Source organism: Idiotropiscis lumnitzeri, chromosome 20 (assembly GCF_059441095.1).
Source record: "Idiotropiscis lumnitzeri isolate Australia: NSW breed Sydney's pygmy pipehorse chromosome 20, RoL_Ilum_1.0, whole genome shotgun sequence".
NCBI classification, from domain to species: Eukaryota; Metazoa; Chordata; class Actinopteri; order Syngnathiformes; family Syngnathidae; genus Idiotropiscis; species Idiotropiscis lumnitzeri.
The window spans coordinates 10,404,133-10,431,474 of record NC_142410.1 but is presented as its reverse complement, the minus strand read 5'-3'; the positions used below and the strand labels follow the sequence as shown (position 1 = coordinate 10,431,474).

The window sequence follows — 27,342 nt, the reverse complement described above, 5'->3', positions numbered from 1 at the left end:
AGAGCGACAAAAGAAGTAAATTGCTCGTTCTCAAATGTTGTTTAATTGACACTACACTCCGATGTAACTATTTATACTTTTCTAAAATTTAATGTCAAACGTTGCTCCATTAGGTGTACAATGACGGTCCAAGCCATTTTGTGCAGTGACGTCAGACTTGTGTTACCTGTAGTAACACTAGAGGGCGCTAAATAGCCTTAAATAGATACGAGGATCGCTGTGGCGCTACTGCTTTTTCCTCGCGACACATGTATGCTTTAACATTTTCCACAACGAGTTTAAAAAAAAAAGACTACGCAATATTTCTGTGATACAAAAAGAAATACAACAAGACACTATTTCAAACATTTCCCCACTTCGAATGTGACCTAACTCAGTTGAAAAAAAATTCTCGAGAGGGGCAGCACAAATAACTGAAACAATGCGATTGCACCGAAAAATAACATTTGACATGCTTTTGCTGTCTAGCAAAATCATGAACGTTTCGTGCTAACATTGACTGCAATTTGAAACTGCTCAAAGAAGGGTCACCGTTTAAAGTGCTTCTGGCTAAACACGAATACATTTCAGCTGTTCTAGTATAAGCTTAAAAAAACAATTGAGTTGCACAGGCTATAGGTCACAATGGTGGCAAAGGGTTGGGAATTGGTCTTGTGAGGACTTTTTATGTTCACATCTATCATCCATAGTGTGGGGAAGCGCTCCCTGCTGAAGTGCTCACTGAAGCTTGTTATTAGCATTTAGCAGCAACTTAAGTGGGAAATTAACAATTAACGACCCTCATTTGGAGAGCGCAGCTTTCTTTTGTTCCGAACGGAGTGCAGCGCGCTGATCACGCAGGGAAAGTTGCCACTTGCGTCAAAGGACCGTGCGTGCCCGCGCGCGCGCTCGGCCCCGTGCGCAGAATCCGCGCGCGCCACTCGAACGCGAGAGACTCGCGTGCATTCGCAGTTTTGCACCTCAGAAGATGAGAGCTGCGGGTTGGATGCGCTCTGCTCTTGCCGTGCTGGGGGGGTGGCCGGGCGGGCTGGGGCGCAGGGCGGCAAACTTGCGCCAACGGCAAGTCGTGAGCGCTTGAAGGAAAGGGCCGATCGATCCGCACCATGGCAGCCATACGCAGGAAATTCGGCGAGGACTACCCGGTGGTGAACACCAGCCGGGGGATGACTTTCTGCGCGCCGGCCAAGAGGAAGAGGCAGCGCTTCGTGGAGAAGAACGGCCGCTGCAACGTGCAGCACGGCAACCTGGGCGGCGAGACGAGCCGCTACATCTCGGACCTGTTCACCACCCTGGTGGACCTCAAGTGGCGCTGGAACCTGCTCATCTTCATCCTCACCTACACGGTGGCGTGGCTGGTGATGGCCTCCATGTGGTGGCTCATCGCCTACATCCGAGGCGACTTGAGCCGCGGCGGCCACGACGCGTCCTACACACCGTGCGTGGCCAACGTGTACAACTTCCCCTCCGCCTTCCTCTTCTTCATCGAGACCGAGGCCACCATCGGCTACGGCTACCGCTACATCACCGAGAAGTGCCCCGAGGGGATCATCCTGTTCCTCTTCCAGTCGCTGCTGGGCTCCATCGTGGACGCCTTCCTCATCGGCTGCATGTTCATCAAGATGTCGCAGCCCAAGAAGCGAGCCGAGACGCTCATGTTCAGTCAGGACGCCGTCATCTCGCAACGGGACGGCAAGCTGTGCCTCATGTTCAGGGTGGGCAACCTGAGGAACAGCCACATGGTCTCCGCGCAGATCAGGTGCAAGCTCATCAAGGTAAGGAGGGAGCGGACTTTTCAGTTGAGCCCTTTTTCTGCGGTCCCAAATAAGAACCAGTTTGGCAGTGAGCACTTCTTAAAAAAAAAAAAAGAAAGAACAAAAAGAGGACAAGCTGTTTATTGGCACTCTTGTTAGAAGTTTACGGTCGAGTAAAACAAAAACGAGCCATGTAAAAAAAAATTCCTCTAACTTAAAACACACCATGCAAAACGCCATAGACGTGGTAATGAAACTCGCATTGATGGTGTAGTCGTTATGACACTGCGAAAATTTGAACACAAACGGTGGCGCAACACATGTAGACAAGTGAATTTAACATCCCTCATATTCTTTTCCCCTCGTCAAAAATAATTTGTATTATGGAAATGTTGCTTTTTTTTTGCGCGTTTTGTAGTACATTGCCACCTGGTGACCACGGCACTCACACTAGAAGGCGCAGCACAATCTCAAAGGGCATTGAAATATGGAATTATAGACATTTTTTAACACTGCGCAAGTTAATAAAAACGTGTTTTTTTTTAATTGTCCCAAGTTATAAAAATTAGTAAATTTTACTTCTATACTTTTACCAGGGTCTTTTTTTTCCCCATCACACAGGTATCGCCACATCTACGACATGTGAATACTTTTACCACCTCCGTTCTTCTGAAATGACTCATTCTGGTTTCTGAGCACTTTGTACAGGCCTGCATTGGATTTCCATTTGTCTCCAGAATTGAATTGTGACCCCTGAGGGCCAGTGTGATTAACACCGCACGTCATGTTATGGCACCGTGCAATCAAAATGCGGCCAGTCAATAAGAAAAGTGCAGATTGAATAGGAAATTTCCTACACCGCTTATTTTCCTTCGAGTCGAGTCACGGGTGAGCAGTTGAAGGCGGAGTACATCCTGGACTGGCCGCAATACACGTTTGTGATACTATTAAGAGTTGCTCATATTATTGGAGGACACAAATTTGGTACTTCAAACGAACTGTCAACGGTTCTTGCGAGGAATAAAAACAGCGTTGTCGTTATGGCTGAAGATTTTCAGAGTCAGACTAAAAAGTGAATGTCAGAAGGAAGTTGAGAGAGTTTTACTCACCCCGAGGTGGTCATCTCTGCTGTTTTAAGATAGTCTTGGTTTGATATGATCATAAGTCTGTCAGTCTTCGCGGTTTGCGTTTTAATTTCTTTTTATTTTTTTACCTGAATGGACACCATTTTCTTGACCTAATTTGGTTCGGTTTTCTTGCCAGGACCCAGTCCAGTCTTGGCGTTGGAGTTGCTCTCAAATGATTGTCTGCCATCTAGTGGTGAGCGCTGTTATCACACCGTCAAGATTTTTATGTTCAAAAATTCAAATCGAGAGCCACGTTGAGTGCGGGCTGCCGGGTGTCTTCAACGAGCTGAACCAGATTCCAAATCCAAACCACAGAAACGTACGAGGCCGATGCACTTAACCACGGCGCTACCGTGCGCGCGTCGGCAAATGAAATGAAATGAGTCAGTCCCATGACGACGTCTACTTTCGCCCGTGCGTGATGTTGCTCCTTCATGGCTCAGCTGCGCGGACCCGCAGCGTGACGGTCATCACACGGCGTCCTGCCTCAGTCAGCGCAAAAGCTCTCAGCCCGGCTCTAAATGTCCTCAGCCTCAGACGGACGGCGCCCCAGGGGACAATGTCAGTGGGGTACAAAATATGCTTTCATTAAAAGCGGAATGGAGCCAATTGGTGTACTTAGCGGACTTTGCAAATGCGCAACCCGGATGGCGGATGTTATTTTGTACAATTTACAGCCGCTAACTTCTGTCTGGCATCTCCTACGAGGCGGCGGAATAGATTGATGTGGTGTCATTGTAGTCCGGTGGGTCCAAGGCCTTTGTGTGCTCGGAATAACAATCTTTTCCAGGCGATAAAGTGAGCGCCGACGCCGCTTTGTTGTGACTCAGAGAGTTTGTCGGCTTTTTGTCCCGATGGAGCAGCGTGATGATCTCAAGTGACAGTTTCAGCCCCCCCTCGAGGAAAGTCACAGAGAAGTCGCTGCGTGTACACTCACGCTGGCCACAACATTAGGTACACCTGATATCCAATACAAGAGATGCAAAAAGAAAGCGAGCTGGACTATATGATGCAGTGACGTGCATTTCTCACTCGGGCCTTTAGTGAAGTTCTACTTAGTCCGACTTGAATCAACCCCCCTCATATTACCATCATTTATGACGCCATGGCTGGAGAAATAAGATACAGAAAGACACTTACGCACTACTGAGCGAGCGTCGGACGACCTAGCTTCTCTTGAAAATATCCTCTCCAGTGTATCTGCAATTAAATCCGCACTTTTCACACTCTTTCGGCCATGGTGGTTTAAAAAAAAAAAAAATCAAGAATATATTTCATTTTCATGAAATCTGCCCGGCAACAGGAGCTAGCTGAATTCTGATTGGACAAAATTTTTAACTTGAAAATTAAACACTCTGATATAATATGACATCAATGTGAAGAATATGTTCATGATTTATTGATTATGTGAGGCCAGCAGAGAAGGCCTGGCAGGCCTTGACCGCCCGCCACTGGTATTATGGGATTTTAGAAATATCGATCGGCAATGAACTTAAAGTTTACTTTGAAGTTTACTGTCAAATGAAACACTAAAAGAGAATTACACATTGTGCGTTTCAAACAACCACACAGCGCCGCCTTAGGAAACACCGTTTAGCTTCATGCTAACAAACGATGCAAAATGCCATAGATATGCTAACGATTGCCATCGATAGTTGCAGTTTTCCAATCAAAATCTCACATAGACATCATATAACATTTATTCTTTATCCTCGAAAAAAGGACTCATTCATTTCGCTGCATGTGTATGTCGGCGCCTTTTGAGGGGACGCGCTCAAGGTCAACGGCACCGGTGTTGCGTCTGTACAATAAATGAAGTGTTGCACGAGCCCGATGGAAACGACACACGGCTCAAGGTCAGAGTCAGACGGGTGGCCCTTGAAGACGACGGGGGGGGCGGGGGAGGGAGGGAAATGAAGCGTGATGTCATAAATCTGAACTGATAATAATGATGCGGTGCTGCGCAAACTTGCCGCCATCAAGTGATGTGGATTTAGCGGGCGTAGTAGACGCAGGTTGTAAATCGTTGCACGGCCTGGATACTTTGGATTTTGCCAGACAAGAATCACTTGATTACACGGCCACTATGCCCGTTATTTACATCCCCCCTTTTTTTATGCGTGGTCGAAATTGACCCCAATTTCCATTATGCGCTGATTGCTTGTTTTACGAGTCGGTTAATGCTCGCGTTTATAAAATGCCGGATAAAACAGCGAAGAACGATTTGGGGCCCAAATTGGATTGGACGATTCAATACTAAATGCTTTCAAATGAAGAATATTTTCACATTAGGAATCATCCATATTTTAGCCAAGGATAGATGCTTATTCATCCTCGCTTGCACAACTAATCAATACCCGCACTTATGATAGAGAGTAAAATCGGCACTAAACGTCAACATCAATTTTTGCCTTTTGTTTCATTTATGCAACATTCACTCGGACATCCCAACGGCACGACTTAACATACAGCATGTACCCGGAATTAAATTACCCCCTTGAATAACGACCTCGCCTTGGCGGCCCGCACGTCTACATAATTCATATTAACTGGAAAAAGTTAGCCGACCTTGAATTGTCATTTATGTGAAATGCTGCTTTCATTAATAAATCAATAGAACGCAGAAATGCGCTGACCTCTGCAAGCACAACGGCGGAATCGAGAAAAATGGGAATTACGAAAAAAGAATCACAGCCATCGCCCCAAAAAGCTTCACCGGCGGTCATGTGACTTCCGGCAAGTAATAGAAGCAGCTAGCTCGTTAGCTACAGCTTCAGTTAGCGACTAGAGCGTCTAAACCCGTTGCAGAGCCGCTCCTAAGTCAGCAAACGACGGCTACGTGGCTGCAAATCTACATTTCTGTCGTTTTATAGTCACGAAGGGATGACAAGAAAAAAAACAAAAAACGAGGAAGTCATGCTAAACGCTAAGCTAGGCTAAAACGGACACGGCTAGCTTAATTGCTTTGGCGATCGAGTCTAGTTTAATTGGAACTGCTTTAAAGCGGAGAACATCCAAATTGGAAGAGCAAAATAGCACCAAAAAAACAAACAAAAAAACGTCCGACCCGTTGGCAAGACACGACCTTGAAAAGGACTCAAAATACAAGGCCAACGTGTTTTAATCCCGTCTTGTCAAGGGTGCTCCGTTTTCTGGGGGGGGAATAAGGGCCAAGAAAAAGCAAACCGCACAGGAGGTATTCTTTTAAGACTTCTGCGGTGTTTCGTCAGCCGATTAACTGATTCTGTACTTTTTGACGTCGATATCCGTCAATGGCAATGAAAGTGATTTTTTTTTTCTTTTGGAAAAGATATGCAAGATGTACTTTTTTGTCTTTTTTTGGAGTATGTCGATTAGGCGGAGTTGGAGCACCTGGAAAACACGTCGTCCTCGCGGGGCGGGCCAAGGATCTGTGGGCGCAGACGTCTTCCTGTGAAATGTCACACCCTCCTGTCCTTCGCATCGCTGTGAATACAAATGACGGTTTGCCATCTGTGGCCGCTCACTTCCTCAAAAAAAAAAGGAAGCAGGAAGCAGAATAAATACGGGGCGCGACATTGTCGTTAGCGTTTAGCGTCACTTGGTTGACAAACGCGTTTTCATCAACGCCATCGTGTCCATTGCTACAAAAACGTCTTCTATTTCTTCTCTCCTCTTATAATTGTGTTTGCACATTTTAAATTAGAGACTGAAAGATGACTTCAGTCCATTAGGCTTTCTGCAGAGCACAAAATTGTTTTGTCTTTACAGCCTAATGAAGCAATTTAAAAAAAATATATATTTTTTAATTTTTTATTTTTTTTTTAGCAGTGGAGAAGATCACCCCCCCCCGGATTGTTTTTATGAAACACCGGAAGCTACGGGAGATTATCACACATTCACACCTCACCTTCACGTGTTGCGACGTGCAGATGCTCCCGTTAGCATGCGCTAGTTTGCGAGCTAGCAGCTCAGGTCCAGTTTGCGAGCTAGCAGCTCAGGTCCAGTCATGAAGGCGTTCAAGTTCCTTTAAGGTTGGGGGAGGATTGGACTCAAAGTCGCTCGGTGCCATTTTAGCCACCAGCGAAAATCCGGCAGCTGAAGTGATTTAAAAAAAAATGATGCTGGTTGTCAAGTCCTTATTGTTTTGCTTCCCGCAGTCTCGTCAGACCCCAGAAGGCGAGTTCCTGCCCCTGGATCAGTGCGAGCTGGACGTGGGCTTCGGCACGGGCGCCGACCAACTCTTCCTGGTGTCGCCACTCACCATCTGCCACGAGATCAACAGCAAGAGCCCGTTCTTCGACCTGTCGCAACGCTCGCTCATGAACGAGCAGTTTGAGATCGTCGTCATCCTGGAAGGCATCGTAGAGACCACCGGTTAGAGATCAGCCGTCACGTTTCCCGGAGAGTTCCCAAACGGGCAAAAGAAATTACATTGATTGAGTCGGGGTCGACTTCTAATCTTGGTCTTGAGCTGATAAAGTTGGGGAAACCTCGTATTTAACGAATAACTAAAGTCTTCCCTTCATAATTTGTGTGAAATTAGCCTCAAGCATTTTTCTCTCACATGAAATGCAATATTTAACCGAATGTTTAATTAATGGCGCGTGAATAATGCAACGGCTCAAGCGCGTCTCCATTTCTGTCTTTTCTTCCCTGAGACAATTCTCCGATTTTCACTTCACTCCATGGCCGTCCGGTTTTACGTCATGGCCCAATTTCCCACGCGACATTCGTCTTTTGCACTCGTTGCCGTTTGAAATATTCCTCCCCGATTGATGACTCGTCTCCCTGTGCCAGGTATGACATGTCAAGCCCGGACGTCTTACACGGAAGATGAAGTCTTGTGGGGTCATCGTTTCCTGCCCGTCATGTCTCTGGAGGAAGGTTTCTTCAGGGTGGACTACTCTCAGTTTCACAACACCTTCGAGGTGCCCACCCCGCCGTACAGCGTCAAAGAGCAGGAGGAGAAGTCGTCGCTGACGTCCCCCAACCCTCTGCCTGTCGCCCCGACGACTTCCTCCCCTCCGCTGGGTAACGCCGGCCGAGGCGGCCGCAGGGGGCGGCTCCTCTCGGCCGACAACGTGGACCCCGCGGAGGACCAGGCCACCAGGCTGCCGAGCAAACTGCAGCGGATGAGCTCCACCAGAGAAGAGCAAGTGTGGAGGGGCGTGAAGACGGCGGTGCCCTTGCCCGGCGGGAAGGCCTCGAGTACGGGCGACCTACCGCTCAGCATCCAGAGGCTCAGGTCCAGCTCCATCCCCGCTGCTCGCCAAGGAGGCCGGCCGGAGGAGCAGGTCCAGCTCTTGTCCGCAGAGGAGGTGGAGCTGGAGAGGCACAGACCGCCGGCGGTCATAACTGCGGCGGCCGCCTGCGCTGGCGGGCGTCCGGAGGACAACTTGCCCCCCAAACTGCGGCGAATGAACGCAGACCGATAATTTGTGACGACAAACTTTTGAGATGAATCCAGGCTTCACAGTGCATCCGGAAAGTATTCGCATCGCTTCACGCTTTCCACATTTTGTTATGTTTCAGCCTTATTCCAAAATTGATTACGGGGACTCCGGTTGCACCGCGTGTAAACGAACCCTTCCGTGTCATTTCAAACCGAGGGTGTGAACCGTCTGAAAAAAGAAGTTCCGTGAGGAAAATTGCAGGGAACAGTTACGTAATTTACATTTCAACAGACGTGGTGGAAATTCAGAGAAGCCACACACACCTGGACGAATAAGGTCCCAACGATGACAGCTAAAAAAACAAAACCAACCTCGACCACTATGGCCTTGTGCTTTCGTGCTGGTTTTACTGGTAAGACCAGCAGCAAAATTACGCCAAGACTCAAACACCCGAACCTTCAACCACGGGGCAAACCTCTCAACCAACCAACGACCTGACACGGTCCCATCAACAAGCTGGTTCATAGAAAGGGGTCGCCCAGTGACTGAAGGGTCGACTGTTCGAATCTTGTTTTGTTTTGCTTCTGGTCTTGCTGGTGACATACTCAGACTAGTGACGGGTAAATGAAGCTTCAAATCTTCATGAACCAGTTGTAGTATTTTTGGACTCCTGTAGATGGCGCTCTCTGTTCAACATTGGGCAGAAAGCACACTGACTTGCCATTTTTTTAAAAACTCTTTATTTAAACCAACAGCGCCACCTAGAGGACTCCAAAATACAACCACTGGTTCATGAAGCAAATTAGAAGCTTCATTTTCCCCATCACTAATCAAAACCAGCTCGAAAACACAAAACCTTGCTGGTTTGGATTTGAGCAAAAAACCAAGCACAAAGTGAAAAGAATTGTCGCAAGAGACAACGAAAAAAATCAAAAAAAAATCTGCAGCTTGGAATGTCCCGAGGCAACATAACAAAATGTGAAGCAAGTGAAGCCTCGCGTATACGCCGCATGGGCATTGCAGACGATAAATAACCGTGATAACGGTTGTAAATTCACCTGCAGCTTTGATTTGCCGCCTACCCTTCGAGAGACAATAAGCCATCCATCCGCTCCTACTGTGAGTCTCTTTTGCTAGCTCGCCATCTGTGCCCCCAACATTCTGCCCTTGAGCTTCTTCCTTTCTCTCACCGACTTTCTTACGAGATGAAATACACTTTATCTGTAAACAAAGCACCAAAGTGTCGGCCACTAACGGTCGCCGTGCTCGTTTGCTAACCCCTTCCTTTCTCTTGATCGTTTTTGCCCAAAACCAGATCGAGCGTTAGCACATTAGCATTAGCGTACTTTACATCATAGCTTTAAAGATAGCTCATAGCCCAACGATCACCTATTTTTATTGGCTTCAGGGAAACATTTTCACAGCGATCCAAGTTGCTTTGTGGCGTAATGAAGGTATTAAAAAAAAAAACGCGTCTACCTCTTCTAAATTTAGCGGCTGCGCAAGAGTGACAACGGGGGTTAGCAAGTGGGCGGTTGACCCATTCAAATTACCGACGAGTCGGGTCGATAACATTTTCGATCGAAACATGCGCGCGTGTGTTTATTGTCGTAATTACCAAGAGGGGGGGGGGGGTGGGGGGGCGTCGCCACGGTGATGTCAGCAGAAAAGACCGACCTTGATTGCTATGGTAACTAGGTGAGCCTTTTATTTATTGTATTGATTTTGAGAACTCACTGTGACTTCGTCAAGAGTGGAAGACAAACACGAGCAAGTTGCCACTGGTTATTTTCTGTCAACGTGCACTTTTTCATTTGTGTCCCACTAAGAAACGAGCCATAATGTAAAAAGTACAACTTGTATCCGCTACTTTTATACACTTTGTCGCTGGGGCAATTTCTGCAGAGCGAGATCGTATGTGACAAAACAAGTCAATGCCACAAATCCATGTTGAATAACATCCTTCCATCCCGAAATTGATTTATGAAAAATGTCAAACAACTTGCGATGCTTTTAAGGGGGCAGGATGAGTGTTGTCGCTTAAAAAAGGAGCTCGGGAAAGAAAACAAAAATCATTTCGCAAGCGCTGAATAAATTCTTTGAAATCAGAGCCGTGTGTGTTGGTATAATACTTTCGGGCTGCAGGAAAAGCCCTGGTGGCTTCACGCGCCACCTGCTGTGACGCTTAAATCAACAAACATCAAATATGAAAAAGCCTCGAATGCAAGGCTGAGCTTTGACGGATCAAATCTGTTTTCATTTAAAACTCGCCCCAGGTGAATTCAAAATGTTGACTATTGGTATATATTGGACATGAAATGGCCGTCATGTGGCTTTGGGGGAGGGGCTAGTTTTCACTTTGACCCCTGTCTACTTTAAGATAGCACAGTGCTTTTCAAATATTTTCTGAATAAACCCATTCGCGGCCCCCCCGCAACTATAAACAATAGCATTTTTGTTGTAAAAACAAACCTACACCGTATTTAATCCCCGCTGCCCACAATGGGCAAGGAGCGCACCACTGCCACCTACTGGAGTGGAGGTGCAATTACACTTTATTGTAGCACGTGTTCCCTGGGGGGGCGCCTCACTATTTGAGAAGCACTGAGATGATATTAGATGATAAATCACACACACACACACACAATGCCGATTAACCGTCCGTGAAGAAAACATATCCTAATTTTGGACTTGAGAAATTGATCACTCCACTTTTTGCTTCACCGCCGCTTCTCATATCATTACTGTCAAACGTAAAATGAAAAATGAGTTGTGCCCGCGTAGTAATTGTAATCATGTTGGTTGGCGGTTAAGCTCATTCGAACACTGTTGCTAAGCAAACCAGCAGCACCCACTGAGGCAAAATTTCAGCATGGAGACTTATCGCAGTTTCTCTCGTCATTTTAACGCACCGGTAATATAGCTTCTAATTATTTCACAAATGCATTTTTATAAATAAAGGCTTGCCCTCCTCTGCAGTCGGGTCAATAAAGCCCCCGGCTGCTGATGTGCTTGCAGAAATTGTATTTATAAAGTTGTTTTCGGATAACCTTTACAATCTGTCAAGGCAAAAATCAATGTCCGACCTCGTGAATATTTGCAGCCCAATAACGTATTTACGTATTTTAATATTGCAGCGCGGTTAAATCTTCCTCCCACATTGCAAAAAGATGTTAGGCTTCGTTAAAGACTAAATTGACCCGACGAGGACTGTTTTTTTTTTTTTTTTTCTATCCTCGCCCTACATTTCTATCCGTAATCCTTCCAGTCTCCTGTGGACCAAAATCCAGGATGAGCTCTCAGCACTGTCTCGTGTTCTTGTCGCTCTCAAGTGCTCTTTAAGTGTTTTCTCGATTGGTCCCGACGGACGGCAGCCATCGCATCACGACAGTTGTCGGCCGGCGCAAAAGTGTGTTTCGCTCGTTCGCATGGTCGCCTGAGGCCGAGTCCGCTGGGAAGGCTGGATTTTCACGACCGTTCGCAACACGTCTGCTGAAAGTTCTCAATCAATTACTGACAACAAAATGCGTGCGATTAAAATGATATAGCCAGTAAAAAGGTTTTAAAAAGATAAAATGGAAAATGCCACTTTATCTGAGAAGAAAACATCAATTCCACATTAATATTTGTTCACTGCTTAAAAAGCCCACTAGAACAGCTGAACTTTATTTGAGGTTAACCAGAAGTGGAAATTGTTTTTTTTTTCAGTTTTAATTTCTTTGATATCACAAAAACCTGGCAGGGGTGTGTAGACTTTTATATCCCTGTAAATGACAGCTCAATGTTAGACGACAAAAGTTACAAGTCATCCTACCCCACAAATAGCGCGTTTTTAGATTTTGTTGTTTTGCACGTGTAGCCTTCAACGTACCCACACAAAAGGAGTCATCATCATGATGTCTTCAAGTTCAAAACGTTCTTTGGGCACTTTCCACAACAACGTGAGTCATTGTCATCATGACGTGGGAGAGCGGCACGTTGTTTATCCTCGTGCCGGCTTCGGAAGCACGGTGAGACGCTCTCGGGAGGAGCGCGGCAATCTGACTGAACATCCGCACTGACCAGATGCTCATCCATAGTCAATGAGCGCGAAAAAAAAAAAAAAGGCGGCAGGAAAACAGCACGGCATCGTTAGTTCGACGGGATGCGGAATCATGCAACTTTGACCCGTGCGCATGACAACAAGCCATTAACGGGTTGCCAAAAGGTCTCCATAAATAAACATGGCCGCTATTACCGCACAACGTGTTGGCGACACGGACTCATGCTTGATTTATTTATTTTGTGAAGCGACACAAACGAAGGATGGCAAAGAGATGTGTGATGAAAAGCAAAAGTCTGCCTGCTCAGTGGAAACTTTTACAGACAATTTAAGCGCTTTTAAATCGTAAAACACATCGTTATAAATTTAGTGTGAGCTTATAATTATTTTGTTTTATTTATATATTTTTTCTATGGACGAAAGTTTTAACGACCCCAAACGAGACCTATTAATATTTTTTCTGCTTTTTCTGAAAGATGCCGTTGAGCCGCGCCAGCTAGCTAGCAGTAGCTTGTTAGCTAGTTTGCTAACGGAGCGAGTTAGCTTAGCATTCCCATGGATTTGGGGGATGGCGGCTTTTGATGACATCATCAACAAGCGCCATCGGTTAACAAATGTGTACCGTCTGCGTCGTATATCGTACAAGTCTGCTGTATTTCATTTTCGAAGATCAGAAGAAAAATGTTGATTTTTTTTTTTTTTTTTTTTTTTTGAGCAAACGCGCGGCATGTGCGTCATAGACCGACCTCCACTTGTGCCGACAGAGCTTCTCCAGGCAGCTCAGGTAAATAGCGCTCGGCTCCATCTCCCTGAATCACCGTTCATCGCTCGGTTCCACTCCCGCAATCAAGACGGCCACCCCGCCAGGTAACGGCAACGAGCCATTATTCTGCTCTCGCGCTCGACCTTGCGATCGAGTCGCACGTCAGCGCTGACGATTTTAAACTAAGTGAACGCGGAGTGTTTCTTCCAATTCAATCGATTTCAACACCGGGGCAAGCGTGGTGCTTTTATTGCTTAAAATGCAACCTTGAGATGAAGCGATGGAATACATTTACATGAAGAAAAGATGAAACGCTGCAAGTAACCCGGCGTCGCTCGAAAATGAGGTCCAAACAGAGTGACGGTTTAGCATTCATCTTGTTTCCAGCCGCTCTATCCTGAAACAACCCTCGAGGACTATTGCAAAGTTACTTTTGCAAACGGTGACTAGAACACTACAGGACGCTTCGTCTTGAATGCAGCGACATCAAATAGGATGATAGAACGCGATGACGTTGAAGCAACACAGAGAAAAAAAATAATTTCATTATCCCGCGTCAAAGCAGCTCAAAATAAACCAGCCATGCAACCAATGGTGGAGATATAGTGACATTTTATATTCAAACAAAATATTGATGACTGATTCCAAAATGTTTTGAATTTCCTACAATAATAATTTAACGTAATTTCAAAATTTCCTTTCTAAAATATGTAAAAAGTGGCGAGCAGATGAGGCGCGTTTCAATCCAAAGAAGGGAAAGCGTTTCGAGACAAACGCCAAGCCCTCGCCTCGGGTTTTACGATGAAATGGCTCGCGCCCACTAAATATTTGATCGATCTTTTAATAAGTGAGCAGCGCCGCTCGGGTTTACATTCGCGTCTTCGTGCGGCGCAAGACAAACGCGGTGTCATTATTATTTCAAATCAAATCTTGAACATGCGTGACGTATCGACGGTGAATAGCGAGGGCTGCTTTTGATTACTTTTAGCGACAAAAATTTGCATTACAGAGGAGACGTCGCTCCGTATTTGTGCATTTCTCCTCCCCCATGCCGCACAGCTACCAGCATCTTCACTCACTGACTAAATCGTTTTTATAAAATGATACGCAAAAAAAAAAAAAAAAAAATGAGCGTAAGCATCAATACTCAACAACCTTGACCGGGAATTCTCTTTCATGGTCTTGTCATCTATTTGCACTGTAAATGTTTCATCTTGCTCAGCCACAAAGCAACACGTTCAGTCAACACCATCGGGGATCGTTTGGAGAACCTTCACAAGGCGGCAGCGGAATAAAGATTTGTTCCTTGCCCTGGAAAATATTCCCATCTCCCACGCTATTTACATATTTTGTAGGGTATCAACAAACAAAAGATTTTCGAAAACATTTAGTGAATAGCGGCGACGCGTTATTTTTTTAGAGATTGAAAAACGTGAGCAACAAAACAACAAATTATAATTATGTTATGACAAAAATGCTTCCAGAGTGGATTGCAGGTTGTTGGATGTCAAAAACTAACAAAATTTAACAGAAAAAAAAATGATATCATTCATTCATCGTTTGTGATTGATTTTATTTTTTAAAATTAGATATTTTTAATTATACTACACAATACTGTACTGTGATTTTTTTTTCAATCTGGCACAATAAATTTATCTAAAAAACAAAACAAAAAAAAAACTAATACTAAACCTAAAGAAGCATTTTGGAAAAAAATTAAGTAAAATAAAAAAACAAACTCTCTCTGAAAACTAAACTTAAAAATTTACTATAATTCAAATTCCAACCCTATTATTACCCTGATTGTGATTTACAATCATCTAAAAAGTCTACACACCCCAGTTCAAATGAGACTATTTTCGTGCCCAGCGCAGGCTAACCGCGCGCACGGGTGGCGTTTTTGTTTGGTTTCTTCCGCAGGCAAGCATCGGTACAAAAGGGCGTGAGCGCCGTAGTGGGAGGAACAGCAGCCGACTTGCTTCCCGGCCAGTTGACGAAGAATATGTTTGTGTGGTTAATTGCAATTTGAGAAAAATAAATAAAAATCTGCCCAGCAGCCATCGAGATTCATGTACGACTATATCGAGTTTCAGGTGTTTATTTCTTTTTCCCAATTTGTGTTTGTTAGTTAGACAAGGAAAAAAAAAAAAAAAGCATGCCAAACATTTTACTTCCAAATAAAAACATGACCTCGGGCCAACGAAAATCATTACTGCCGCTGCTTCAGTCAGATGCACTAAAATTTACCAGCGTGCGCCGCTGTGACGGCCGAGCGAGTGGCGGATTTTTTTCCATGCACACTAAACTTAATAGAGTACATTTTTTTTTTAATAGTAGCAGACGCCAGAAGGGCTGAGATGAGACAATGGCATCAGCAGTGCGGACAAAATAAAAAGCTTCTCAAGGGCTTGGTATGCAACATTTCAATGCTTCAACTCTCATTTTCTTTTTTCGAGCATTACAAGGGCAGACGAGCATTAGATTGGAACATCATTTACTTTCAAGCAATTTCCCGGGAGGCCAACATGATACACTTGCAAGACTCAAATCTGAGATATGATGCAAAAGTCGGGTTCAGAATTCCGCATTAACAAAGATACCGTCAAGCGCAATTTAAATTTGAGAGCAAATGAAGTTGCAAATTGGAAAAACAACCAGTGTAATAATAATAATAGTGTAATAAATCAGAGGAAAAACGCAGCAACGCACATAGATCACAAACAGATTTCAATAAACGAGCTGGCACGTAACTCACGCTCTCCTTGTTAATGAGTCACGCAAACAATCCATTCTCTCGGCGTGCATGTCCTCCAAGAGTTAATTAACGGTACGCCGGTAATTAACTCTCAGAATGAACAGTTTGTCTACAGATTTGGTTTCTCTTTTCGCTGCAGCCGAGAAGTGAGCCCCCCCCTCAAAAAAAATTTTTTTTTTTTTTAAATAAATAAATAAATGCAGCAGCTGAGCAAACAAGCTCTCACATTTTGGCAAGTGTGCATGAATGTGGGGACCGAGCGTCACAGACTGGCAGTATTTGCAAAAAAAAAAAAAAAAAAAAGTGACAAGAAATGTATTAGTTGAAGCAAAATGCGCCAAAAGAACAAGAAAATTGGACTTGGTACGACACAAGTAACGCAACGTGGTGCATGAGCTCCCTCTAGTGGTACGTGAAAGAATCACTCAATTAAAATGTTTCTACTTTATATTTTTAATCCAGTACATTTGTAAAGGACAGTTCAAACATTTCATTTCGGTCCGATTCTTATGTGCGGCCCATTTTAATGGAATCATTACTGAAGTGCGGTTTTTGGCGCTAGCTCCTCATTGCGGCGGCCATGACCGGGAAAGGTTTATTATACTGGTTGCAGTTAATTGACTGGAGTAATTCCAATCAATTAGCCCTCCATTATTTACCCGGCGAGTCCCCACAGGATTGGTTCAGACAACGGCAATTACAGCCCGGCTCATCCTCCTCGCTTCTGGAGGAGAACAACGCTCAATGCTCGGCGCCTGCTATTCATTATGTCTCATATCCGGCAAACAATGTTATTGTCGCATCGGTTGCGGCATTATACCGCAACAGTTCATAACGGCCAAAGTCGACGTCGCATCCCACACATGACTCAGCTGCGAGGAAAAAGTGTTTTGCCAAAACAAAATGACTGATTATTCTGGCCGTGTTAAGACCCAAGTTGCGATTGACTTTATGCTCCAGCAAGGCAGGGGGGGGGGGGGCACAGTATGCGCTTGGGGAAAAAAAAAAAAATTTCAACAAACAAGACGTAACAAACTTGCACATGTGGAAGCTAACTTGCGCAGTCAATTGCAAAACAAGCTTTGAGAGTCTGGGAGGTTTAGCCTGGGTCGTTAGTGGAAAGCACCAAAACTTTGTTCATGTCCGGTGATGCAATCATCTGTAAGCCATTATTAATTTCGAAAAAGAAATGATGTTTTAGAGTTTTGGGATGAGTTTTTGCAATATTTACTTTGTGGAGGGGAATCCATTTTCTAGGTGGAAATACGCTAAAGGAAATTTGTTATTATTTGAGTGAGTCGAGTTTGCGGATAACGACCGCTATCTGAGGACGGTATCCACTTCTCTGTGCGCACTCGATTGTTCGCTTTGGGACCATCTGTGACAAAGCTGAGCACCATGTTGGGGTGGGCGGCGACTCGTTGAGAGGGGCGGCAGAATGCGATAACGTGGTATCGATACCACAGGGAATGCCGCAGTTAAGAGAGCGACATGCTCTCTGGCTTCTCAAGTCTCATGACGCCCGGGAAGCTTTGCGCTAAAATCGCCGCCGTTCCTCGGCAACTCCGGGACAGATTGGCAACGTTTGATGACAAAGCAGCTCTCAATAAAATCCAGCAGCTGTTCCTAATCATATGTCCCGTGAGGCGGGCGCTCGCCTCGACGTCCTTATCGGTCGGGGAGGTCAACCCGAATCCATTAAAGCGGACTTAATATAACCTGAAGCGGCATTAAAAGATTGTCCTCAGGTTGCACGGGCGACCTTTGCGAGACCACATCCAATATCTCGTTGCGGTGGAGTGACCCACTCACACCAGAGTGCGAAATTGTCTTCCGTGTTACGGCGGGTGAGCGAGGAGAAGACGCGAGCGGATTGCGTGTTAGATTGCCAGGCTGATCGGTGTCTTCACGTGCGCGTTTGATGACGCAACGTGGCGACAGCTGGCTTGTCCCGAGGAGAAAAAGCGAGATATGTTGTTCCTCACGCCGATTGCGTTTGCCAGGAATTTTTTTTGGACCATCTGCTTCCACGGAACTGAGAGGTAATCGCAAGCGCGCGAGCGTTCCCTTCGAAGACAAAGCCAATTTTGCACGAATTAACGACAAAGCGCTGGAACACCACGTGCAAGGAAAGTCTTAACGTTCACAAAAAAACGTGAAACTCTAAAATGCGGCTCAACTCCAAAGCCATAAAACCGAACAAAAATAACAGGATCCATTTGGATGCGCGTTGAGAGACTCTCAGTCACTTCCTGCCAATTTCGAGCAAAAGCGATTCGATCGGAATCAGAATCCATCCGATTACCATCGGCGAACATTCGCATGCCTTCTTGAAAATAACACCAGGACTGTGTTAAGTTTCAATGACCTCCAAGGTTCATCATCCCGGTCGCGGTTAATCGACTGGAGCAATTCCAATTAATTCTGCTCTCCATGACTAAATCCTCATTACACCCGAAAACCATAACCCAGATTTCAAACACATTTACAATCCCGTATTCTAAATTGGACTGGTTACCATGGGAACGTATGTACATCGTGGAAGGTCGCTAAGATGGTCCAGTTCAGTTCCCGGGTTGCGATGTGGCAATTTGGCAGCTGCCTGGGCCAAAAAAAAAAATGTTTTTTTTTTTAAACCCAAGGGGACATCTAGCAAATCTGCAGTGTCAGCAACTCATCTGGAGGACGTTTGAAAAGCACTCGCAGAAGTGCAAAGACTCGCATCACATGACTTGACTCAAGTTGCCAATTTTAGGACTTGGACCTTTTTTTTTAGATTTTACTTTCGTTGTTATTCACGAGACTCCACTTGACTTCCAAGCTAGGTTAAACACACTTTTTAGCTAACCGCTAGCTAGTTACACGTTAGCTAGGATTTATGTTTTTTTATGTATTTTTCTTTGAGAGTTCAATTGAAGAAAACCAAGTAAAAGGAACAACGCGCAGGTGGTTGAAACGTGAATTTTGAATGCGCTAGCACAGCTAGCTAGCATGCTAAACAGGCAAAAACGGCTAAAGTCCAATTACATTTTTGTCACTGAGCAAGACTTGTCGCTAAAGTCAAAACTTGAGGACTGACTCACAGCCACCTTTTTTTTTTTTTTACGACGCCCATATTTTCCAGTCAGTTAATTAAAATCGGTCCCAGGAGCCCGCGCGAAGCGTCGACTAGCTTGCCGCAAGGTCAATTTACGCTGGAGTCCATCCAAAGTTGCACTTTTATCATTTGCATCAATTCAAGCCGTGCCGAGTAAATTAATCGGCTGAATTTGAACGCTTGAACACTCCTTGAGAATATTTCGCATTATCATGGACGCCGTTGTCCATTTTTAGTTCGAGACCTTAAAAATAAAGCGGCATTAGGCCTTGAAGTGACTCAGCTTCCTGTTCATCAGCATGCGGGGAAAAAGGCACTCGATAAAGCTCTCCACGCGCGAAACGAGAAATGACGAGGGGGGGGAAAAAAAAAAAAAAAAAAAAAAACAGGCGGATGAAATTGCTCCTCTGAATTTGCGTGTCCCGTGACAAATCAATATTCGGCTATTAAGTTGCTTGTTCGGATTTCTCGATTTCTAGGGGTGGCCCCTCGTGAACTCCTGCGTTGGCTGCGAGCTTTTAATGGAGGAGGCGTCCAACGGCTCGCCGAGTGTCGGGAAATGCTGCGGTGCGCAACGCGAGACAGGGGAAGGAGCTTTGACTGCCTTTTGTGGGGCTTTTTTTATTGATTTTAGACGGACACGAGCAAACGTCGAGATGACGGCCATGCGGCCAATAAAGCGCGCTCGTCTGTCAGCAGGTTTCGCTTGGTGAAACCTTCAAATCAGACACACGTACAGAAAACGTTCACACCGGAAAAAGGATTATAAGACAAGAATTTTGAGTTGGGTGTGGTTTGAGTTAAATCACGTGATGCATGTTAATTCTCGTGCAATCACGGATGTCATAATATTGTAATATAGTTTTTTTTTCTCCGAAACTTCTAATGTAAAAACTAAATAGTTGGAAAATTATGATTTTTTTGGGGGGGGTTCAAATTAAAAAAAAAAAAAAAAGTATCATGAATAATTGCCACATTATTTTTCCCGTAAAAAAGAAAAATTCTCATAACAGTTTGAATTTTTTTAATACAATTTATTTATTTTCTGGTAATTGGAGAAATTAATTTGAGGGTTTTGGAATAATATTATGCACTTCATGCGCATTAAAAACATTCAAGAATTTTCATGCAAACATCCATTTTGAAATGAAAAAATGCTTCGCTAACCTCATAGCAAAGTTGCCTAGCTCATTTTTGAACATTTTTGTAAAACGTTAACATTTTCTAACAGATTCCCGGGACGTGGGTGACCAAGATTCCACCGAGACCTGAACCCCAAAAAAAAAAAATAATATTTTTTTCGTGAGCACATTGCTCGATTTTGAGACCGAAAGTTAACAATGATGTAGGCAATTACGCGACGAGGCTAACCATATGTTGGACAAACGTATTTTCCCCCTCCCCAAAATGCTTAATCGGCCCGATTCCAAAGGCAGCCAGAGGCGAGGCCATGTTGTCGACTCATGAATAATAACTTTCTACTCATCTTTCCCCTCCTGCGCATGTGCCGCGTTGGCTTAAGATTCATGTTTATCGGAAGGTGCGACGCGCGATATCGATCAAGCCAGCCAGCGAGCGAGCGAGCGAGCGAGCGAGCGAGCCAGCCCTCGGGATTGAAGACGACGTCAAAAAGACGATTACCGACGGAACGGGAAGAACGCCAATCACGTTCATTGGCCTTCCTGACGACGAAGAATCAATCGTGCGTCATCTGCTCACGAAGTAAGGCGGGAAAGTCAAAATAACCGCTAAAAAGATGACGGCGAGACGGTTTACATTCATTTTCATTAGCCGCAGACAAATTGCGTCCGGGCGGGAGGTTTCTCCGACAAGCTGCTGCTGAAACCTCCACATTTGATTACTTGATTGATTCGATTACGCCTGTTTTCGATCGGCGGCGGCGAGCACAAAGGAACTGGAAGCTTTTGCTTGCGATGAACTCCAACGGGCAAATTCCCATCCCGGTATCCTCGCTCGAAATCATCGTCCGCGTTTCCTATTAATCACGTTTTATCTAAATTCCTGGCAGGTGAATGAAAAATGACGAGCCTCCGAGCCTTGAGGGTGTTTTATGAGCGCGATAATTGGATTTGTGTCCTGGTGAGACCTTGCCGTGACATTCCTCGTTCCTCATTTACACGTGGAAGGTTTTTGCTTTCGTCTTTGAAGGAACACTTTTTGTTCCCCGCTGCTGGTTTGTCTACCCTCACACAACTTGTCTTTGTTACAGCGCCCGTGCCCGGAAATAAACATTGATGAGTTTGTACGAGCGCTGCACTGTGTCCTTGCAGGTTGCGCCAATCGACGCAGGTTGTCTCGGGTCGCCATGCCAACCAAAGAGATTTTTTTTTTTTTTATTAAAAGCCGGAGTATGTTCAACCGGGATTCCAGATGTGGCATTTTCAAATTCTGTCATACAATCTTGCTTCAACCAACAGAGCTAAAATCTAGACGACAACTACTTTCTTTTGGCAGATGGCAAATATTTTTGGTGCTTTACTGCCACCATCTGGTCACTGGCGTTAACACACCAAAAGTATTTGCCAACTGCCAAAAGAAAGCCAGCACAATTTGAGATTTTTGAGAGCCAGTCTGATACAAGTCGCACTCGAGCAAAAGTCACTATGAAAAAAAAAGTGATTGGCAGTCAGAAAAATTGTGATATATTCTTTATCCTCTCTAAAGAATTAATGAATTACAATGCATCCAATTGTCATTGCTCTGTTTTTTTGTTCATGGCATTTCCATTCATTTCAATAAAGCACGATAATTTAAGACGCGTTTTGAGCTGCGAGTGTGGTCACGGAACGAATTAAACTCTTATCTCAAAGCACCAACAAAACACATTGGTGAGGGCAATTTTCTTGAAAAACGTTAAAAGGCTACGTTAGCGCAAGAACAATGGCGAATCTGTCGCCAGTGCGTGATGAGGCAATTCCAGTGAGCAGATGTTGAACAACAATTATGAATGCAGCGGGATGGCGGTGGGGATGAATGACTTTTAACGTTTCGCGAAAAAATCCATTTCGAAGGTTAAAACTCCAGATTTGCAAAACGTGCCACTTCCTCCCCCCCCTCTGCTTGAGAGGCGCTCACACGAAATGGCGTATTTGGGAATGAGATCATCACCACCACAAAAAGGCGATTATGGGATGCTTTCAAGATTAGAACAACCCGAGTGGCGCAATTAAAGTCCAACCCCCTTGCTCGTTAACGCTGATCTATCGGCCTACTCAAGTGGAGCGCTGTGATTGACCGACGGCCCTGAAGTGGAAAATGTCAACGGCAAAGAATCCGTGTCGCGTCTCGGCAAAGACGACGTGAATGTCGTAGCCGCCTCGTGAACTGAACAGTGGCACAAGCGCGCAGCTCGGGGCTGCGCCAGAACAAGAGGCGCTTAAAAATGAATGAGCCGTTAAAGTAAAGCAGCCTCGCTCTGATTCGCCGTCGCTGGAAGAGTTGGATTCATGTCGAGGGGGAAATAAAAATGGCCGCCTTTGTTGGGGAAGGTAAGCAGAAGAAGAAAATGTATTTCGATGGATTTTCAATGTGCTGACAAAAAAAGTGGCGCTCAAACTATAAAACCTGAACGATTTTTTTTTTTTTTTTTTTTTACAGCCATGGAGAAAAAGAGAGGGAGGAAAAAAAAATCATTCTGCCAGCGCGCAGCTGTCAGTGCTGAGAAGATCCATTTATCAACAATGCAAACTGTCTGCTTTTTTTTTTTTTTTAGGAGGCCTTTCACATCTTTCACCAAAATGCTTCTTTGATAGTCGATTAAATTTGCAAGCAATACAAATAAAAGTAAAAAGTAAAAATGAAATAAAAAAATGCGGCATTATGGTGCAATAAAGTGCACTTTTTTTTTTTTTTTAAACGCAGGAAAAGTCACAATAAAACAGACAAAAAACATTTTGTAAGAAGAAAATGCCGTGCTCGTGCTCGCCACTGGGGGTCAGCATATTGCGGTCAATCAGACAAAAGATGACTTTCACAATTACTTTGAGACTCACAAAGATGCAGAATTTATGCCCGTGATTATTATTACATTGCATGCGCCACGAGGATGCTATTCATTAGCCACTTTATAGCGCTAGCATTAGCATCAAGCTAGCGGACTTAGGCAAGCAACTTGAAGCCTTTTATTATTTATTTTTTTTAAAGCGTTTCTCACAATCTGCCACTGCCACCATACACTGTTCTTGTTCCCATCTAAAATTATACTCGCAAGTCAAAGCAATCATTCTCCCAAAAAAATATGTAAGTCGGGTCACGGATACCCGAAGACACGGCTTGTTAAACTTTTCAGAATACAAAAGCCGCATTCTTCCAGTAAATGTGCAAAGTTCATTTTGTATAAGCAACCTAAACATGAGAAGCATTTGTGCTCGTGTACAGAATGTTTATACGTCGAATGAACACACACACACACGCGAACATGTAAATGTGCATTCATGCAAAATACATGACAACATAAAGACAGTGCTCCCTTTCGGGGGTTACTGCCTGTCATGCGCTGCTCATCCATGCAAACATGAAACACACAATTCCCTCCGAGGCACTGCACAAAAGTGGAACACACACACACACACACACACCTGATCGCATACTCTGCACTGCTCGTGTCATAAATCAAACATGGACTCTGGCGGCATACGGGCTTCCCGTTAATTGCGCGGACGGGCACGTCAGCGACCGCTGTTGTTGTGTAATGTTGATTGAAAGCAACGTTGGAGGGAGAGGCGCAAAACGTGCGGCTAAGAAAAGGTGATGCCCGCCTCAAAGAGAGATCTTAGTAGAAAAAATTAGGTGACCATGAACTGTGCAAGGGTCAAGGGTCAAAGTCTCTCTTTGTTCCTCTCACTTGTCAGAGCAAAAGACAGCAGCAGACATCACATAAACATGAGAGCAAAACACCTGCGACCACTTTGGTGCGACTATTAATCGACAAAGAAGTAGCCAAACAATTGCAATACATAAAAGGAATGATGAATTCAAATTCATCTCTATTAACAACTGTCAATGTGACACAGACCTCGGTGAGCCACGGCATCCCGCAGGGCTCCATGCACAGTCCCCTCCTATTGATCCCCCGTCCATGAACCAACACTGCAACAGAACAAAACAAAAACCCGTGGCTAAGATAGTTTTCACTAATGATGAGACAACGGGACTGCAGCTGTGTAGCCTACTTGCAGACATAAACAAATCAGAGCAGGGGAAAAATGACATTATGCAAATTAGCGTGCATAATTCCACCCACAATCGACATCTACAAAACATTTCACACCTTTACTGAAGTTTACTTCTCGTCTCGCTCCGGGTGCCCATTAACGGAAAGCATGAAACAGTTGAGCTACTAAAAATGAAAAAAAAAAAAATGTGGATAGATGCATGCAATTAGATCGACGAGTGTTTGACGACGCCCACACGCCTCTGTTTCAAAAGTGGAGAGCTCAACTCCAGCGGTGCTACTTTGAACCCGTCTCCATCGCACACATCCACGAGACACGCTCAGCACCTCAGTCATTTTGGACATTTTTTTTTTATTCTGACTGCCAACAAGGTCGCCTTGAAGGTCGCCGGCAGACGGCGAGGTGGCTCGTCGTTTATCAAGCGGTGGAGGGAAGCTGTGAGTTTTACAGCACTTGCTGCTTGATCTGCACGTTTTGAAATACACACGGAAATAGAGAGACGCACGACCTTCCCCTGCAGCGTGGGGATCCGGATCTGATGGAATTAGAGTGGGCTCGAGAGCTCGACAGCGACTTGATTCGATTAGCGAGGGCAGACAGGAAGAGGACTGAGTGACATCACTGCAATGTCGCCCGCCGCCGCCTCCTCAAACGCTGTCAAAGGCTCCATCGACTTCCATACTGTACATGATTCAACAACACACACACACGATATAAAGATCATCATTGCTAAAATGTCATTCAAGTTTGGGCCACATTAAGATGAGAAGACAAGAACACAATTACACACACACACACACACAGGTTAGGGAACGCATTTTTGGAACCAAAATGTTCCCAAATATGACACAACATAAAGACAAGAAATCACTCTCTCTTTCTCTCTCTCTGGCTCAGTCGCGAACCAACTGTGAGCGCTGTCAAGTTGAGTTTGGAAGTGCGACAAATGCTCTTGCTAACAAGCACAAAAATGAAGTGATACATGCAATATTACAGGCAAAATTATTTTTTTGTCCTTCACTTTTTACTTAATGTCGACATGGCAACTATGACAAATACTGCAATTAAGATACAAGCGATTTCTTTGAGGGAAATTTGAAATTAGCCCTGATGCTAACACCTTGAGGCTACGGATGCTAATGCAAGTTGTTGGTGACTTCTGGTTACCAAGGTAACATCAGACACCAGATATTCTAAATTTTACAAGCAAATATGGCATTAACATACGACAATAATTAAATGGCTTTATGAATTAAGGGTTAGCGGGTTTAGTAGCTATCTTGCGTGCGCCACTGTCAGCCAGCTTCCACGCCAGCACATTCGTCACCATTACTCGCTCGCCGTCAATTTTAATTGGCCACCAAAGGCACACCCACGCTTCCAAAGAATTGTTTGATATTTTTCTTGTTTATAAGCCGTGACGGCGAAAATCTATTTACAACTGTCTGTCAAGAAAGGGAAACCCACTGGAGACAATTAGCCAGTCACTTTAGGTCTAAAATAGATTCATCTTTTTTTTTTTTTCTGGCATCATCGCTAAAAGTTTACAGCTCAATGGACAAAAGACATTTGGAAGTGTTGCGTGCACTACTCGAGTAGTTTCAAACATGGCTAGAGATTCAATTTCACTTCATGAAAAATCTGCTAGCCTGATGCTAAAAACAAGAATAATCTGCTAGCTTGATGCTAGCTCATAATGAAGCTAATGAATAATAGCATCGGTGCCATGGCGTCACATGTACACAGAATTTATTATTTATCAAGAAATATTAACGTGGCCCAGGTAGGAGGGAGGTCACTCACCGAGCACGAACTGACGCCACAATGCCAAACGACCGACTCATTTTGTTTGTGTGTCCATTTCTGCTTATCTGCGTGCGCGCGCGCGATGACGTAAATGAGGAAAGTTGAGCAGCTGGTGGGGGCAAGGATGAGAAACAGGCCGGAAAGATGGATGAGATGTTCAGTTGGAGCTTTCAATCAATCTGTCATCTGCAGGAAGCAGTCCTGATGTCGCGACTGATACGCGCTGCTTTTTGTCGCGTGCGCGTGTAACCGCACAGCTGCTTTTGGTCGCCATGATTTTGCCAACGTGAGTGGCTTGGGAATTTTCAGCCTCCTTTCATTCGGCGCACGTGCGAAAGGTTGAAAAAGGGTCGGAGCGAGAAAGTGTTCCGTACACTCAAACCGCCACGATGAAGTGAAACCGTCGCAGTCAAACTGAATTTGGAGCGTGAAACATTTGACACGCAACAAATGTGTTGCGAACAACGCTGTCATAGTTGAAGGATTAAAAATAAATAAAATCGCAGCGTATAGAACACAATATTGGGCGTGTCGACTCACCTGTCAATCAAAAAACGCCGCAATCAGCACATTTCCCAGACTCATCCCCCTTTCATGTTCGGGCCACTAAAATACTTTCTATCCCAGAAAATCATCCGCTAGCAAAAATATATCTAACTGGGCTTTTCCAACACTGTGACGACGAGGCACTCTAAAGCGACCACGCCACATTTTTAGGAATGCCAAACACACAATATAAAAAATCCGAAATAAAACCAAAATTGTACTAGTGCTATCATAAAAAAAGTTCCTTATCCATTTTCAAATCCAGTACAAGCGTTACCAAAAAGTCTGCTTTACAAATCTAATAATGTTTATTGTTTTTTTATGCTCGTTTCAGTTTTTAGCGGTGTAGAACGACACCATACTGAGTGGTCGTTGTATTATTTGGGCCATAAAAATTGAGCAGCTACGCCAGCAAAAAGGTCCTGCAAGTTTTATAGTTCTTGGTACTTAGACGTAAAAAGGATCTAATCAGATTTATAGAGTTGCAAAACTCATCCCAAAAACTTTCGTAGGAGATTTGTGTGGTCCTACCTGAAACATGAGCTGCAGCACAGAGCAAAGAAGATCGCATATCGCCCCCTGGTGGATAAAGGGGAACATTGCAGCCATCTTAAAAAAGAAAAACAAAAACTTCAGATTTTTGCAAAGATGTTGCACATTTTAAAGTGGAACATTCGAGATGCAGACTTACTTGAACTCTTCAGTTGGGATAAAAAAAAAATGGAGAGCGGAACAGTAACGTTGCTTCCTGGACTATCACAGGTGTTAATAATAAGAATGATGATAACATTCCGCAGCCCACATTTAAACAGATTGTACTCACCTGTGCTTTGTTGTTTTCCACCTCCTTTACAAGGGTAAGTCCGAACGAAGATTTGGAAATAC

At 44.5% G+C, this 27,342-nt stretch overlaps 1 protein-coding gene and 1 long non-coding RNA gene across 2 annotated transcripts; one reads left to right on the top strand and one right to left on the bottom strand.

Annotated features, from left to right (window-relative positions):
- The first annotated feature begins 977 nt into the window (after positions 1-977).
- Positions 978-10,071, top strand: LOC148317643 (G protein-activated inward rectifier potassium channel 1-like). The gene is made up of 3 exons (XM_088283983.1): positions 978-1,772; positions 7,018-7,234; positions 7,658-10,071. The coding sequence occupies exons 1-3, from the start codon at positions 1,104-1,106 to the stop codon at positions 8,293-8,295; spliced, it is 1,524 nt and encodes a 507-aa protein (XP_088140109.1). The 5' UTR covers positions 978-1,103; the 3' UTR covers positions 8,296-10,071.
- Positions 6,859-26,538, bottom strand: LOC148317642 (uncharacterized). The gene is made up of 3 exons (XR_015840016.1): positions 26,452-26,538; positions 23,946-24,019; positions 6,859-7,209 (listed from the first exon to the last, which is right to left on the bottom strand). It is a non-coding gene; the product is annotated as an uncharacterized LOC148317642 (long non-coding RNA).
- Positions 26,539-27,342: the final 804 nt, after the last annotated feature.